General features: G+C 46.9%; 1 protein-coding gene across 2 annotated transcripts in view; it reads left to right on the top strand.

Annotated features, from left to right (window-relative positions):
- The first annotated feature begins 7,232 nt into the window (after positions 1–7,232).
- The window catches only part of UNC79 (unc-79 homolog, NALCN channel complex subunit), a 164,108-nt gene continuing 152,777 nt past the window's right edge, over positions 7,233–18,563 (top strand). For both annotated transcript variants that reach the window (XM_074998751.1, XM_074998750.1), the window contains exons 1-2: positions 7,233–7,254; positions 14,160–14,280. In XM_074998751.1, the coding sequence (XP_074854852.1) occupies positions 7,233–7,254; positions 14,160–14,280 (143 nt within the window). The remainder of the gene's footprint in view (positions 7,255–14,159; positions 14,281–18,563) is intronic.

Here is an 18,563-nt window from a genome sequence, read left to right as displayed (position 1 = left end):
GTTACACCCGGGCCCGGGACACGGCCAGCCGATCTGGGGCTGCCCCTGCTGCTTGCCCCTTTTACAGGGAGCTCGGGGCCATCCTGGGCTCCCGGTTCACCTCCTCCCCCCTGGCCACCCTTGACACATTGGCCGATGAGCCCCAGCAGGCCCCCGAGACGGAGTCCGCCCCGGAGGCCAGCCCTGCACCCCAGGGGGCCCCCCCAGGAGCTCACCCCTGGGACACAGGAGGAGGAGGAGGGGGCCTCCAGTGACGGGGGGCTGCTGATAGACCTCCTCTCCTGCAGCTCCAGCAGGGTGTCCGCCTGATGGGTGTCCCCCGACCGTGGGAGCAGTTATGGTCAGTTATGTACCTGGTCAGTTATGTACCCCACTGGTGCACACCCCCGGGGTTAAGGGGTGGGGACAAGAGACATGACCAGGGCCCTCCACACACCCAGATGACCATGGCCCCAAGGACAGCAGTGGCATGTCCCTCAGAAGAGTCCATCAGCCCCTGCCCCCCAGCAGGACAGCGCCATGCCCCATCCCTGGGGATGGGGGGAGCAGAACCTAGGGTCCCCCGGGGGGGGGTTGGACACCCATCATCATCATCATCAGCATCTCCAGGGGACAGGGATGGGGAACCAGCAGCAGAGGGGTGGGGGGACAAGGGCCACGGGTCAGAGCCCAGACTAATGGCTGTCTCCACTCTTCTTCCCCCCTCTGTTCCGCAGCTGCACCATCAGAGGGCTCGGAGAGCACCGGCGCGGCGTCTGTAGTCCCAGAGAGCCCACCAGGGCCATCCCACCAGGCCAGCCCCTCGGAGGAGCACGGACCAGCCCCAGGACAAGCCCGACAGTGGCAGAGCCATCTGCAGGCGTCCACGGACCCCCAGCTGCTCGCCACCCTCCGGTGTCAGCTGGCGGTGTCCGAGCGGCGCCTGCAGGTGGAGGAGCGGCGGCTCCATCTCCAGGAGCGAGCGCTGGCCTGGCGCCAGGAGGCTTGGGGGGCCTTCATGCGCACCTTCGAGGACATTGCGTGGCACTTGGCCCCCCCGCCACTCCACCTGCCGTCCCTCCACCATCAGCCATCCTGGGTCCTGCCACCGAGGGGGACTGTGGGCCTCTGGACTCCGCCCGGCCCTATCTGCCAGTTCTCATGGCCCCCACGCAGCCTCGACCGGGCCTCCAGCTGAGACGTGGGTCACGCCCCCCAACACCAGGCGCAGGACAATAGGGGTGTGTGGCCGAGGATGTTGCCCCCCAAGGCCCCCTCCTTTGGACATATTCCCCCCATCTTTGTAATAGTTTTTGTTCTACCCCTGTTTTGTACCTGCCCTCCCATGTACATTGTTCCCCCTTTCTTCTTCTGTTAATAATTAAGACAAGGTTGCATGGTTTTTTGTTTAAAAAAAATTCCATTTATTGCACAGAAGTCTGGGGAGGTGTGTGTGCTCTCGGGTTCTCTGTGGTGTGGGCGTGGGGGCAGGGAGTGTTGTGGAGAATGGCGGCGTGCAGTGGGTGGCTCACCCACAGCTGGCCCTGCCAGTGTTCACCCCGCAGCCTGGTCAAAATGGGCCCGGAGGGCCTCCCGGACCCGGATCCCCTCAGGGTCGACCTGGCGACTGGGGGCAGCGGGTGGCTGGACGTCGGCCCTGCCAGCCTCCACAGACCAGTCCTGGAAGAAGTCCTCTCTCTTGCTCTCCACCAGGTTGTGGAGTGCGCTGCGCGTGCCCACGACCTGGGGGATGTTGGTGAGGCCTGCATCCAGGCGGGTGAGGAGACACCTCCAGCACCCTTTGAGGTGGCCGAAAGTGCGCTCGGCCACCTGGCGTGCATGGTTCAAGCACGTGTTGAACCGCTCCTGGCTGGCTGTGACATGGCCCGTGTAAGGGTGCATGAGCCAGGGCCGGAGGGGGTACGCCGCGTCTGCAATGAGGCAGAGGGTCATGGTGGTGTCCCCCACAGGGATCTCCCGCTGGGGGATGTAGGTCCCCGCCTCCAGCACAGGCCTGAATTTCTGAACACCTGGGCGTTGTGGGTGCTGCCAGGCCAGCCAACATAAATGGCCAAGAGGCGGTCCCAGCTGTCCACCAAGGCCTGGAGGACCACGGAATGGTATCCCTTCCTATTGAGGAAGCGTCCTCCACTGTGCTCCGGGGCACGGATGGGGATATGGGTCCCATCCAGAGCCCCAAAGCAATTTGGGAAGCCCAGGCTGGCAAACCCCATGATGGCCGCATCCAGGTCCCCAAGCCACACGAGCCTGTGGAGGAGCAGGTCATTGATTGCGCGGACAACCTGCAGGGGAAGGACATGAGAGAGCACCAGTGAGAGGTGTGCAGGGTGTGTCTGGCCCTCCCCCCCGGACTCCGCCCCCAGGCTTCCCCCAGGGCTCCCCCCTGGCTCCCCCCTCCCCCCCAGGCTCCCCCCCTCCCCCTGGGTCCTCTTACCTTCATGAGGACAGCCCCAACGGTGGCCTTGCCCACGCCGAACTGCTGCCCTGCGGATCGGTAGCTGTCTGGAGTGGCCAGCTTCCAGACAGCGATGCTGACCCGTTTCTCTACAGTGAAGGCGCATCGCATGGGGGTGTCCTGGTGCCGTAAGGCACGGGTGAGCCACTGGCAGAGCTCCAGGAATGTCTGCCAGCTCATTCGGAAGGTCTGGAGCCAGCGGTCGTGTCCCACTCGCTGAGCACCAGCCGCTCCCACCAGTCCATGCTCGTGGGGTATCTCCACAGTCGGCGGTGTGTGCGGCGGGGGGAGGCTGGGAGGGCAGCAAGGTCTGGGGCTGCTTCCTCATCCCCCGAGGACAGCTCATCTTCCTCAAATAAAGGATGGTCAGCTGCCTCCCGCATGGCACTGAGCAGGGCAACCACTGCTCTTCCAGGGGCGGGTGTGTGGGCTTCTGGCTGCTGCTGCTGCTGCTGCTCCTGCTGCTGCTGGAGTTCCATGCTGCATTCATGGAGTGTGCGTGCCTGTGGCTCTGCAGACCGCGTGCTGTGCAGGCTGAGTGTGTCTGGGAGGGGCCCTTTAAGGGAGCGGCTTGCTGTTGCCCTGGAAGTGCTAGTCTGCCCTGTGACCCTGTCTGCAGCTGTTCCTGGCACCCTTATTTTGATTTGGGCCGCTTTGGTGTGTAGACGCTCCCCTGCAGCGCCTACTTCGATGTAGTGCTGTCCAACGTTGACGTTCAACGTCGACGGCACCAGCCCTGGAGGATGTGTAGATGCTATTCATCGAAATAGCTTATTTCGATTTCGCTACATCGAAATAAGCTATTTCAATGTAGCATCCCGGTGTAGATGAAGCTAGTAGGAATATGTTTTTCCTAGCTGCTCCTGCTTTACCTATCTGTCTAGATTTCTATAAAGGCTCATCACTACAGTATGTGAACCCTGTGCACATTTAAAGGAAACATTTAGAAACTCAGTCTTTCTCTGTCCCATGTGCCCCTCACTGATTTGCTCCTTCCTCCTTTCCCTTGGACTCACCTGCCTCCTGCAGAGCTGAGCTGGTAGCTTAAGGGAGCTTGCTCACAAACTGTAGGTAGGAGTTGGCCCTGGCTGAGACAAGGCTGGCCGTGGTCAATGATGCAGTGCCCAGGGTCTATACACCGGGGTCCAAGCTGGCAGTGGTATTTGTAGGGAACGATCGTGGGGATGTGGGGGTGGGTGGGCGTTGTCAGGCTGTCTGTCTGGGGAAGCTGGGCTGCGCTAGGGGAAATGTCCTTACCATCACACTGTGTATGCAAGCTGAAGGCAGTGAAACACATAACCTGAGTTTTAACAGTCCTGCTCCCCCACGCTCCTGGGCCAGCCTAGGCCAAGGCACAATCCAAGTAGAACAGGGAGGGAGGTGAATCAGGAGCTAGTGTTGCAGTCACTGTTCTTCGGATATGTCTCTGGAGCTGGTCACATGAGTATCAGAACCCCTGGAATGGCTCCAGTTCTTCTTAATTCTCAGGACCGTTGGAAGCTCTTCTCCTCCACTATACTCAGACTTTTCATTAGCCACCAAACCAGTCTCATGGAGATAACTACTGCTTATTCCTGTCCAATGGCTCTCTTGTAAGCAGTGGGACATCTTCCTATGCAGCTGTCCGATAAGGGAGGCTGGCTAGGGTTGGGTGAGCTACACTGAATGTTCTGGTGTGAAACTAATTAACTGCTGTGAAGTGGTGGAAAATGTTTCACATTCAGTATTTTTAACTGGTATGAAAACAAAAATAGCTAGTTAAAGGCCATATATAGAGGCTCTGTCTATTTACGGGGGCCCACTTGTGACAAAGGCTCAGATCTTCATAGATATTTAGACATCTCACTCTCATTGAAATTTCAGGATCTGGACCAAGTTGTCTATTGTTCTCAGTCCTGGGTAACAGTAACTTGGGTGCACTGGACTGTGCCATGATTCTATTGCAGGATACATAGAGGTGCTGACAATTATAGGCAAAGCCCATATCCATATGATTGGAAGACTTGGAGAAGGACAGCTGAATTGATTATGCAAACAGTTTGTTTTCAGGCTCCATTGCTCTTGAAGCCCAGCCCTCTTTGGCTTCCATGGCCTCCCTATTTTCATGTTTATCAGCTGTTTTAGGGTATGCTGCTTCCAGCAGATTTTTTATCTGTAATAACTCACAACTCTTCCATGTCCCGTACAGATGAATCCTATTGCTCTGTCACAGGGATCTTCCCTATGAAGTTCCTCACAGGAGGGCAGTCTAGATCCCTCAGTGACGTTCTGGGTGGCAGAAATGAAGAAATATCCCCAGTTAACCCATAAAGACAATGAAAGAACACTTGGATTTCCAGTGCAGGTGGTGATTGCCATGAAATAACTCAAGGGCAGGACACATGGATACATTTGCTTTCTTGTCCTCATGTCCTGAACTTTCTTGCATTACTTACTGATACAACCCAGCAGCTCTCCCAGTGCTGGAAGAACATCCCTCATCCACTTTCCATTCTCCTGCCATATAGCCAGCACTTCAAACTGGAGGGAGGTGGGGATCCACCCACTGAATTAGCCCTCCCCTCAAAAAATCTCAGAAGTATGAATAATGTATGTCTTCAGAACTATGAACAATGTATGGAGATCTACACAGTACAGTATCCACATCAACTTTAAGCTGTACCAGAGTTGTGTCATATCAACACTACTATATGTCTGAGAGTGCTGGTGGATGACAGAGTGCGACCTTGCCAAGCTCTTGTCCTTCCACACAACTAGCCTTTGCAAGATAGTTTGCATCTTTTGGCTAAAGACAATCTCCAACCATGACCTGCTCCTGCAATGCCACCAGAAGGATATGACCATCATGGGAAAACGCTGGAGATAGGTACGGCATGTGATGAGAAGGGAGGCAGACACCATTGTAAAGATAGCACTTGACTGGACACCCGAAAGATGATGGAAATGTGGGAGGCCCAAGACAACATGGTGGCGTACTGTTGAGGCAGACATGAAGAGAATGAACTACAGCTGGGCCACACATGATAAAATGGCTAAAGATAGAAAGAAGTGGAGGACCTTTATTACTGCCCTATATGCCAGTGGGCATAATAGGTTTTAACTAACTAACTAACTAACTAACGAACTAACTAACTAACCAAAAACCCTAAATGGGAAATCATATTTCCTCACCTTAAGTAGCCTGCCCATTTCCCCCTTGTCCTGAACAGAGGGAGATTTGGGGAAGCATCGAGGTTGAGATGAGGAACAGAGGAGAAGAATGGAAAAGTGGTAACTGGCTGGGAGCTGCAGTATTGGGACTCGTAAAATCCTCAGAGTGGAAGGGATCTGGAGAGGTCATTTAGTCCAGTCCTCTGAACTCATAACAGGGTGTTACTGGAACACCCTGAACTACCCTTAGTGGACTGGGATGGAGGGGAGGCCTCCACTGTGTGGAGCAGGGGAGCCAGAGCCCCCCAGAAATGTACTCCCTAGTGCAGTGTTTCTTAAACTATGTTCTGCAGAACACTGGTTCCACAAACAACTTGCAGGTGTGCCGTGAGCATTTGGAAAAATAATTCAAGATATATATTTTGTTTTATTAAAATGAGATACGGTGTTACTTCTTCACTGCTATGATAACAGATTCAATTACTTCCTTTTGTGTATGTTGCTGTTCTTTGGGTGTAACAACAATTTTTTGAAAAAAATTTTCTTAGGCGTTCTGCATTAAAAATATTATTTGGTGTTCTGTGGTCTCACAAAGTTTAAGAAACACTGTCCTAGTACTGTGGTTCCCAGCCTGAGGTCCATTGCAGGGTATTGCAGGGGGTCTGTGAAAAAAATAAAAGAGGAACAAAAATGATAATAGAAAATGAGTTGCAAATAAATTGCAGTTACAATCTAGTATATAATTTTTAAGTTAAATACCTTTTAATAATGTGATCAATTGCTGTCTGAAAAGCTATGCCGTGCTTTCCTTTCTCAGGTAATGAAGTGCACGTAGGGGCTAGAATTGGCTTTGATGGGGGTCCCAGAGTAGTTGGGGGAAATTAGGGAATTGGGGAATGACTGAGGGTCTACACTAGTGAAAAGGTTGGGAACCACTGGCTTAGTGCACCGCAGCGCTGACCCCCGCTCTGAGGCTGCTCGCCTGGGGCGGGGCTTCCTCCCCCGCTGCGAGGGGCTAGGGCTGGGGCTGGGCCGGGCGTTGGACAGAGCTGGGCCTGGCCGTTAACGCCCCAGAGAAAGTGCATAGGAGGCGAGGGGAACTGACGCGTTGTCCGGCCCCTGCACGTTTTTAGGGCTCGGGGGGCGGGGTTAGAACGCTGCTGCGGTCAGCGTGCCTGCGTCGAGCTGGTGTGAAGAGAAGGCGCACAAGCGGGCGGTTGGGAGCTTTCACTGCAGCCCAGCCCGCCGTTGGTGGGGGGAGGGGGCACACCACACTGGTACCCAAGGACGAGATTTGATGAGGGGGCTGAGCAGCGCGGCTCCTTTAAGAGGCTCCGCCCTGGGAAGGGACTTGCTCCTCCTCCTATCGGCCGAGCGCTGCGCGCTGTTCAGCAGCGCCCCCTGCCCCTTTCGCGCCACCAGCGGAGCCTCTGCCAGCCGGGCCGCCGCGGGGCCGCGTAGGAGCTGCGCAGGTCGGAGGATGGTAGCGGCGGGGCGGGAGTCCTGGAGCTCGGACAGCTGCTGGCCGCTGTGCGCCGGGCGGGCGTCGCGCCTCGCGGGCTGAAGGAGCGGGACGCAGCCAACGGCCACCGACATAGGGGCGGAACAGCTCCGCCCGCGCGGCACCATGTCCACCAAGGCGGAGCAGTGTGAGTAGCGGGCCGCGGGGGGCGCCGCTCTCCTCTGCGCCGGGTCACAATGGAGCGGCGGTGGGGGTGGCGTTGCTGGGGGCGCGGAGCCCGGGCGCTGCACTGTCCATGGTCCTGGGAGCTGGGGGCGGAGAGCAGCCGGAGGAGGAGGAAGGCGTGTCCCGGGGACTCCATTAATCTGCGCCTCGCGGTGTATCGGCTGGGCTGGGGCTGCCCGTCGTTGCGGCCGGAGCTGTCTCCGCAGTGCGATTATTTCACACGAGTGCTGAGCCGTCCCGGGGGGGCGCCCGCTTGGGCCTCGCGTGATCCCCCAGTTAAACCCCAGGCTGTTCTGCCTTGCTCCAAGCCCGGTGGCAGGGGGGGCTAGACGGGAAGCCAGGCCCTGGACGTACTTCTGGGTACGGCCTAGTTTTCCATGTTCGATCGGTCTCCATAGCTGTAAATGGCAGCTCTGGGTTAAAGCTTCCAGCCTTTGTTCGGTGCTCTTGTACATAATTTTCGGTGCCTGCCCTCTCCCCCATGAAGCAATGCACTTGGTGATTTCTCAGTATAGGGTCCAGTGCTGATACTAAATCCCATCTCCAAACACCCCACTCTGTTTTTGGTTGCTTTAATAGCCCTTGAACGTTTCACCTATTGCTTTGCCTGCTTATCAACGAGGTAATATTTACAGGTTCCATTAAAGGGAAGGGAACATAATTACATGGAGGAGAGGGATGAGAAGGGGAGGAAATGGTTGATTGGCTTGGTTTGGCCTGTGGTTTTAGTGGTAAAATACGGAGTTGAACATTTCTTAATCGCTAACTCAGATCAGTAGTAATCCAAGGTGATCTGACAGCTCCATGGTTTGTATGAAGAAGTGAGGGTTTAACTTAGGTCCTAGCATCTGTATGAAAAAGTCACCCAAATACTTGACATAACATCCTCAGCAAAGTGTCCAAGGATTGAACTAACACAGAACATGATCTGCCCTCACAGTTTTAGGAGTGGAGTACCCATGAAGAAGCTCATTGATTAAGCATTGAAGCTGGCCTGCAGCTCTTGCTTGTGCCATGCATCTTCCATAAATACACAGGTTTATCATTCTCTTGCTTTGCCTGCTTTGTGTTGTTTCATACTATTTTCCACTGTTGGTAACAATCACTGGGGACCTCCCGTGACTTATACTATAGGGCGACTGTTGGCAGCCATTGACGTTTTAATCACCACCTTGTTTAGATCTACTTTGCCTGCAAAGTGAGATGATGGTGATTAGAATGGAAGCAGGTGGCCCACATCAGCGCTCCTACTATTGTTACTACTGTTACTAACTGCCATATTTACTTGTGTGATAGCAAGAAATTTTTAAAACGTTGCCACTGTAGGCCAGCACTGAATCTCATACAGCCTTTTCTCCTGATACATTATCTTAACGGTGTGTTGGGACAGCTATGTGATCAAGGGCTCAGAGTGCTTCTGGAACCATTTCATCTGAAGTTCTGACTTCTTTCTTTGGTCCATGTCTATTGATCTTTAGCTTATAGTGCAAAGTCTTTGCGTTTTTACAGACCATTGCCTGATTAGGCCAAAGGAGCATTTTTAAAGTTTATGGTTAATCTTTTAGTTCCAGAAGCTGATATTTTTTGTATCTTAGGTATTGTGCTGATGGCCCAGATGCATCCTTTATGGAGGGTACATTTTTATAAACTGGAGTCCATAGCCTCTGCTTTTCAGAAGTTGGGAATGGGCAACGGGATGGATCAATCGATGGTTACCTGTTCTGTTCATTCCCTCTGCATTACCTGGCATTAACCACTGTCAGAAGACAGGATGCTGGGCTGGATTGACCTTTGGTCTGACCCAATACAGCTATTCTTATGCTCTTAAAATTAAAAAGAAAATTCCATACTCCCTCTCTGAAAGATGCTATGTTCTGTTCTTGCTTATTATGCTACTTTTTTGTTTTTCCCACATTTTCTGAACCTTCTTCCCCTTTTCATGCTTTTCTGTATCTCACCCCTGATTACCTCACATTGACATATGGAACGGTTCGTTCATCCTGTCCACCAGCACCATTTTTGATGTTTTCCCTTTCTGTTATCCTCAGTCTTCATGTTTCCTCACCCGTAGTGTTCTTGGCCTTTTCTACTTTGAGTTTCTTGTTTCACTCATATTGCTGGCTACTATTTACTTGCTCCCTGTTGATGGAGCTCTGGAGCCCTCGTGGCCATTTCCCTGTTTCTTTTAGGTTTAAGGACTCACCCTCTTTTTTACAGTTTTGGGTTGTATCTTAGTTTTAAATCAGAGTCACTTGTGGACCCAGATCATGAATTTTTCCTCTGTTCCAGTCTTGAAGCTGACTTTCTCCTTCTCCATGATGCTTCAGTTTGGAGATACAGAAAATGGATAGTTCCTGTGCCATTCCTAACACACTGAACGTATAATAAGTTGATCAAGGCCCTTTCCTTGCTGAGTTCCTTATGGCATTGTAAAATGTATTTATTTGAACTTTGCATAATTCCAGTTCTCTTGGATCTGCACTTTTGGAGAAATTATGATAATTTTCCAACTAGAATTAAACTGGCTAATAGACCACTACTAGATTACCCCTCAAGCTTCAACTGATGTTGCCTCTGCTACTGTCCTGCTTGACTGACAGGCAAGAACCAGATTGTCTCAGGTAGGCTTAACAAACTGTGATGAGTCCAGATTTTACTATAGAACAACAGAAAAAAGGAACGTGAAAGAATACACTGATCAGATCTCAAGAGCAAAAATTTCAATCCTAATAACTGGTGGTGCGAAACTCTGCAGGAATACATAAGCAAACAACAGTTTGTCCCCTTCTGCTCTGAGTAGTACCGTGTCATTCTAACAAAGGCTATAATGATGACAGCCAACAGAGGGTCACAGGAGGTCACCTGTTATACTGTGCTTCTTTAGCCCCTACATGGGTCTCATCCTGCTCATATTCTGAAATGTAAAATCAGTGATAGTCATCAGTAGGCCTAACACTACAGCACTCCAGTGGAGCTAAGTTATTGCAGGGAATAGCAGCTACTGATGGCAAAGAACCTGGAGATCACCAGTTAATTCCCTGTTCTTCCAGTAACAAAAACTGACATCTCCTTGTGGTAAGTAATGCTCTGGAAATGTCCACTGTCTTCCATTTTCCTGCCCAGGACTTTAAAACAACCAAGGAGATCATCTGCAAAGAATGCAACTCCGACTTTACACTGGACTCAGTACAGGCTCAAAGAGGAAATTGTGAGTTTAGATACACATGCAGTGTGGAGATAGATATTGAAGTTAGCAGATACTTACATTAGCATTTTAAAACACAGATAGCAAAAGCTAGGCTCCTAAATCCATATTTGGACACATCAGTACAAATGTTCTGATTTTCTAACATACTGAATGTTTGTACTTCGTGTTAAAAATAATAGGATTTGTGAATGTACAACAGTTTTCAAAAACAGTTACTTATAATCCAGTGCCCCTGGATTTAGGAGCCTTTCTTTGAGGTACCAGGGTTTGCTATAGACTGGGACATAATACAATTTCTATAGGAGGTGTGGTCTAGCAGCAAAAGCAACATGGAGTGACTCATTTTACAAACAAAATGATTATCTAGCTATTAAGTGATGAATGTTCTTTTATTTTTATTTCTTTCATTTGGGCACTAACCCTTTTAGTAGAAATAAACAGGTTTCCTAATGCTTCCAGTCCCAGGGGCCCAGCCAGGGCTGGGGGAACCCCAGCATTCCTAGGGCTGGGAGCTGGCTGGGGCAGGGAAACCCATATGCAGCCCTAGCTGTGGGAACCTGTGGGGGTGGGGACAAAGAGGGCAGGGAGCCATCTGCGTACTGACACCTCCTTTTTTTAGACAAAAAAAGCACTGTATGTGAACCTCATTACCTTGGAATCTGAGCATCTAGGCAAAGGATGAGCTATGCAGCATAGTTTAGTGTCTAGTGAGATTTTGGAATAGGTGTCCTTATTCCTACATACAGTAAATTCTTTCATATTGGGCATTCTGTTATCGGAACTTTCAAATAACTGGCATTTTAACCATAAGTAAATTTTAGTTATGTTTTCCAAAAGTACAGTATAGTGAAAGTAAATACAAATAAATACAACAAATACAGTGTAAGTTTACAGTGTACAGTACTACTGTTGTTGGTAAATAAAGTACTCCACATACATTTTTGTTTGTTTCTTAATATCTAACTTTGTTTTTCTTTAGTCTTATGCATTGCTAGGTACACCTATCTATTATCCAGAATATATGAATATCCGGCAACCTCCTGGTCCCGGGGCTGCTGGATATGAAAAACAGTAACAGAGGTAGCTGTGCTAGTCTGTACTCCAACAAAACAAAGCAGCAGAAATGTAACACTTTAAAGACTAACAAAGTGATATATTTGGTGATGAACTTTCGTGGGACAGATCTATTTCATCAGATCAATTGCATCACCAAATAAATAATTTTGTTAGTATTCAAAGTGCTACATTTCTGCTGCTTTGTTTTGTTGGCTATGAAAGAGTTTACTATATCTGTAAAGGTCAGTTACATCTGAAAGGTTGTATCAGAAAACAGTAATAACATATATTCAGAGAATCATAGGGCTGGAAGGGACCTCAGGAGGTCATCTAGTCCAGCCTCCTGCTTCAGGCGGGATCAACCCCAACTAAGTCACCCCAGCCAGGACCTTGTCAAGCTGGGACTTAAAAACCTCTATGGATGGAGAATCTGCCATCTTTCTAGGCAATGCTTTCCAGTGCTTCACCACCTTCCTGGTGAAGTAGTTTCTCCTAATATCCAACCTACTTCTCTCCTTCTGTAACTTATGCAGGGAGAATACATGGTTTATTAGAAACTCTTTATCTGTTTAAATTAGGTGCCTATTTTACTTACAAGTGGAGAACCCAAATACACCAGGTCTGCTAACCAGAATCATAAATATTGTGGTGGAGGGAAAGAAACCCTTTCATGTCCTGCATAATCACTGAATAAAATTGAACACATTTATTCTGTAGTCATTCAGAAGTCAGAACATGATTTGTGCCACTGGATTCCTTAGCCACTTATATTTTTTATTCAGACCCACCTGATTATCAGGTTAGTCCACAAAATGGATAGTTGATGACGAAATACGATGAGAATGATCCAAAAGGCCATCAATGTGCAATTAGGTGCACAAGTGTAGCTTGTTTGTACAAAAATCTTCCTGTGCAATGATGCAGTCATGAAAAATTGAACACTGGAAAAACAGGAGTCTTTCCTGGAGTCTTTTAAATTATGAAAGTTATCCATTAAAATACATGTACGGCCTTACCGAAAGCTCCCCTTTTGGCATTCAGACTTTCTGTGCAGGGATCTTGTGGAAAAAAAATCAGTATAATAATGCATACATCCTGCGGGCTGAATTCAGGTTGCATAATTTTAGTATTTCCTAACTTTTGAGTGGTTGACTTTGCACCCTTAGTATTTTTGCCAAAATTTTTTTATTTAATAAATGTATAGAATAGTTCATCTGGGGAGTTGTTCAAAGCAAAAATATATATTGTAAATGTGTTCAAGAGATACAGTAGACACCCCAACTTATGGGGTGGGGTGGGGAGTGCTGCTTTCTCGCAACCCCTATGTGAGTCAAATTTCCTGCACAAGATGGGGGAGCCAGGAAACTGGTGAGGGCACCAGCCCTGGTCAGTTTCCTGGCTCCAGCAAGTGGAGGGGGAATGGGGACCAGGCAGCTTACAACATGACCTAGAACAAACCACTGAATCTCTCTATCTGAGATTATTCATCCATACATTGACTGTACAGGTTGAACCTCTCTAGTCTGGCATCCTCAGGACCTGATTGGTGCTGGATGAGAGAATTGCTGAACCATGGGAAGTCACTATTCTCTAGCAGCCTTACCAATACTTCCCCTGCTCATTGGGCTCTAAAAAAGACATTTAGAGGTAAATCGGAGCTAAATAACAGCACAGAACACTAAAAGCCAGGACATCCAACTAACTAAAATCATACCAGTCCATGGATGTTGCCAGACCAGAGTGTGCTGGACTAGAGACGTTCAACCAATAGTAATACTTATCCATCTCACCTGGATGTTGTGCGACCTACTGAAGCAATAATTATTGTTGCCCCTTTTTGATTTGAGTGGCTAGTCAATTGGAACTTTGAGATGTTCCATTTGGGGGTAGAAATTGATGGTAGTCAGGTATTTCATGGATACATTTAATTTTGTTTTCAAAGAATGTACAAAATCCTGAGTCTCTGAGCCTAGAAGGAAACAAACAACTTCTTTTGCTCACAGCAACAAGAGCATTTTTTCAGCCTGAGCCTTACCCAAAAACCTCTCCGTAGGTTTTTCCATGGTTAGCCACATGTCTTTAGCTGCTGCTGCAAGCACATGATCCCTCTCAATCCGTTCTTGCCTGACCTAAGTTTCTGTATTATCTCTCTTCCTTTGCATCCATGCACATACCCAAAACAATACTCAGACAGGAGTTCACATCTTTTGTCTTAAATGAAGATTATGCATCTGCTTCACATCTCTCAGCCTCAGAGAGGTTTGAGCTCAAACCATAAAAAGGTTTCACCCAGCTCATAATATTATAAATGAGGATTCAGATTCATGAATGGAATACACTAGACAGGCACTAAATATTCATTTGACATGTTATCACAGAGTAGAACTGAAATAGATTTTAAAATAATATAAAAATATTTTCCTTTTCTTCCCTTCTTCATTGGAGTATTCAGTTCTTTTAACCACTATAAGGATTGGAAGGACTTGCCTCTTAGGTTTATCTCACTGCTTGAATTTTAACAATACACTACAGATAGAAAATTGATATATGGTATATTATCCTGAACTAAACTAAATGAAAATCTGTTTGTTTATTTTATCCAGTTGCTTCCAAGATCCGCTACCTACAGGAATACCATAACCGTGTTCTTCACAACATATATCCTGTGCCCTCTGGAACTGACATTGCAAACACTCTGAAATACTTTTCTCAGACTTTATTGAGGTAAGTTTTAAATTATGCTCTTCAAGAGAAAATATGTTAGGGGATATTTATAAATGTCTTCATGGATAATGGATCTTATAGATCAATGGTCAACCAGAAACAGTAAAAGCTCAATTTAATAAAAATCTGGTACAAATAAATCACAGCAATGGCTGTTGCCCAATATGCCCAGTTGAGCTGCCTATTGAGTGGCTGATTCTAAAACAAAACCTGGTTTGCTTGGCCCCACTACAGGTTAGTGCTGGAAGAAGTGAGAAGTTTGCTATAAAATTTCACAAGTTTGGCCATGACCTCCCTGATAATCCAAAAGCTGTAGGATCCTACTGAGATGAATTTGAGCATCTGAGTTAGAAGCTGAGCTGTCCCATAGTTCACTGGGGTTTCAGATCTGTATTTTGCTTCAGTCCATTGTAGCAATGGTTATAAAGTTTGGATCCAGATCTGGATCTGAATGACAATGATTCTGAGTTGCTTTGATCTAAGGATTTGGTTCAGTCCACTCTAGATGCAATATATATAAATCAATGAGTATTAACTATGATTAGAGAATAGGTTTAGAGAGGTGAAATGACTTTTCAGCTTGTTAAAGAAAGCTATGTGATAGTTGTATGACTTCATAAAGAACCTTACTTGTATTCCAGTTTTCCCACAATATAATGGATTCATTGACCTAAATTTTCAAATTGTCCTTCAGAAGGCCTTTCATATTGCAGATATATTTTTGCATGGCTACATTTTTGTGGCATATTTTTTCATATGAAGATAGTTGTGAATTTAAGGTGCATTTGTGTATATATAACTATCTGCTTTGCACTTGTGAAAATATATACACTTGGAAAATTGCACCCAGAATCACAGAATCACAGGGCTGGAAGGGACCTCAGGAGGTCATCTAGTCCAGCCCCCTGCTTCAAGCAGGCTCAACCCCCTCTAAGTCATCCCAGCCAGGACCTTGTCCAGTCGGGACTTAAAACCTCAAGGGATGGAGAATCCACCATCTCTTTAGGCAACACATTCCAATGCTTCACCACCCTCCTGGTGAAGTAGTTTTTCCTAATATCTAACCTACACCTCTCCCTCTTCAACTTCAGACCATTACTCCTTGTTCTGACATCTGACACCACTGAGAACAGTTTCTCACCCTCCTCTTTAGAGCTCCCCTTCAGGAAGTTGAAGGCTGCAATTAAATCACCCCTAAGTCTTCTCTTCTGTAAGCAAAACAAGCCCAGATCCCACAGCCTATCCTCATAGGTCTTGTGCTCCAGCCCCTTAATCATTTTGTTGCCCTCCGCTGCACCTGCTTCAGCAAATGCACATCCTTTTTATACTGGGGGGCCCAAAACTGGACACAATATTCAAGATGTGGCCTCACCTGTGCCGAATAGAGGGGAACAACTACTTCTCTAGATCTGCTCGAAATGCGCCTCCAGATGCACCCTAGTGTGCCGTTAGCCTTCTTGGCTACAAGGGCACACTGTTTACTCATCTCCAGCCTTTCATCCACCATAATCCCTAGGTCCCTTTCCATAATACTGCTGCTGAGCCATTCGGTCCCTAGCCTGTAACGATGCTTGGGATTCTTCCACCCCAGGTGCAGGGCTCTACACTCCTCTTTTTTGAACCATACCCATAGTTTTAAAAGCTAATTTGGAAGTTGTCCATTTTTATTGTCTTGGAAAGGAGAAAAATTGTCTCTTGGTTGAAGAAAATGTTAACAAGCAAATATTAAAATTGAATGAAAATAATCATTGAGACCTCACATTGAAAAACCACAGAATTCAGAAACACTCCAGAGCTTGTTTCTGTGTTAAATGAAGAAACACGTATGTAGAAATACACTTTAACCACAGAATCCATTCTTTGCTGCAAATTGTCGAGCTGTGTCTTTTCTTCACATTCCTAGATTTCATGAACAGACTCGTTTAACCATTTTGAAATTTTTAGCTCACTGAATGTTTTAGGGTGATGAACACACTTGTATTAACTTAAACAGCTCTTTTAGGTCCATCAAATGAAATTCTGTTCCATTAATATGTCATATTAATAACCAACAAATCTTTAGAGGGATATTGAGAGTAACTAGGAATGTGGTTCTTATTCCATGTGAGTATATTGTAATTGGCTAATCAAACAACAAAAACAATTGAAAGTCAAGGAGACGCTGCACACAAGACTCTGCATACAGCAGATGGCCTCTCCATAAGCTGAGTGGGCCTACCAATCTATTTAGGTGTGCAAACTGATCTGGATTATATGAGTTTGTGCTCTCTCACCTCTTATTAATGATTTACTCAACACTGTGCTCTTGAATAATTCCCTTTTGGATGGAATTCCATCAGTGGCAGCATCTTTGGAATTTGCAGCAATAGAAAAGGTGCAATTACCACTTTGTCACCTAACTCTGCTCAGAGCCACGCATTGCACAGTACATTCTTGGGGAGAAATTTATCACCTCCTATGAGAATTTGAGTTGCTGGGCTAGTGAAACAGCTAGTTTTATTGGTTATAAGAGCAGAATTTAGAGGTCCATACAACTTCCTTTTACTTGTGGCTGTTTTAAATCTGCAGATTGGTTAATTTCATAGGAAAGGAGCAATTCCATTTAACTTCTTTCACACTAGAGATTGGACTGAACTAAAAACTCTAGCAGTGATTATCCTGACCCTGATAAGGGTTGAGATTGTGCTCACTCTATATATTAGATCTGGATATAATTTCATAGATGGCCTCTTTATTTATAATGGGCAAATCAAAATGTTAGATCTGAACATCTCCAAAATTAGAAAAAGGGTATTAGTAATACACCTTTGGATCTAGGTCTGAATTTCGTATAAGTCATTGCCTATATCCTTAAAATAGGCCAGATCACTCCCCCCAGTCCAAATCTTTGGAATGTTTCAAACCCGTTCCTGGAACTGCGTGCTGTGGTATGAGTCCACCAGAATTTCATGGCCTCCAAGGCAGGGATTGGACAAAATATTTTACCATACATAGAGAGTGGCAAGAAGGAAGCTTCTGTTCATTATATGCAGCTCCCCCTTCAAGAACATTAAGAAGAATTATCCCAAAACAATCATCTCAAGATCCTGGCTTTTTTAAGAGTTTCCCTGAATGGTTTGCACCCCAAGTCTTGTTTCTGCCTTTCATACAAAGACCCCGTCCACACTTGTCGCGGCACAGCAGGGTATAAAAGACAATCAGATACCTACCATTCAGTTGTTTGTGTACCATGATTTACCAAGGGGAGCTTTTGCAGCTTGTTGTAGCTTGGCAATACAGTTATTTTTCTGAGTTATAAACACATTGACAAAGTTCTTCTGAGTGGCGGAGTGTCACAGTTTTGGAGTCAGTCGTATCTGGTGTAATGCCCGTAGCAGCAGTTTAGTTGCCAAAGGGGTTAACTTGGTTCTTTGGTCTGTATATATTTGAATGTGTAACAGGCTTGGGGCAGGGGTGGGAAGAGGTGGCTATGGTTGAAAAAAGTGAGGAATTTACTTTTTATGAATAAACATGACATATAATCACCATACACACTGCATAGCACGTTGATCCATTTAGCTCTTCCTCAATTTTCTCTTTGGGCAGAAGCATTTCTATACATTACAGCATGAATTTAAGTTTCATGCATTATTCATGTCCAGTCTTTCCTCCCTCACTTGAGGATTTACCCAGAACATAATAAACCTCTTATAGAACACCTGCCTCTTTCTTGTTCGTTTTAGGAAAAAAATTTTCCCTCCTTCCCTCATTTCTTAATTATGGACAAGGTTTTTAATGAATGGATAGTTATTAATGCACACAATACTTTTACTGTTTAGAGATGCAGTTTCTTTGGAACCATTTATCAAGGAAACACCCCTACAAGGCAGTAATTTGGAGAATGGCCTAAGTTGCAGCAAGGAAGCCCGAACAATGCTCAGTTGGGAACTGCACTGGCAACTCGTTTGCATATAGTGAAACAGATTCAGTATGGAAGTGGCCTGTAGATACTACAAGTCCCAGTGTACAGTACTCCATTTTGAGTAGAAAAGGGAATGAACTACAGTGCTGAGATCAGAATCTTCAGTCAAACTTTCATTAAGTTCAGGAGAGTCATTGGATCTAGAGTTTTGGCTGACTGAATTATAGAGGGGGTCAGCTGCAGATCCATGTCCATAGCTGTCATGAGTTTTGAGGTGATAGGAACTGGGGCTTTGGTAGGTGCTCATCTCTAATACCTGAACTGGATAGAAAGTCGTTATGATCAATATGGAGCATTGTATAGTTTTTATGAGTCCCACCTT

Source organism: Carettochelys insculpta, chromosome 6 (genome assembly GCF_033958435.1).
Source record: "Carettochelys insculpta isolate YL-2023 chromosome 6, ASM3395843v1, whole genome shotgun sequence".
NCBI classification, from domain to species: domain Eukaryota; kingdom Metazoa; phylum Chordata; order Testudines; family Carettochelyidae; genus Carettochelys; species Carettochelys insculpta.
This window is presented reverse-complemented; position numbering and strand designations above follow the sequence as displayed.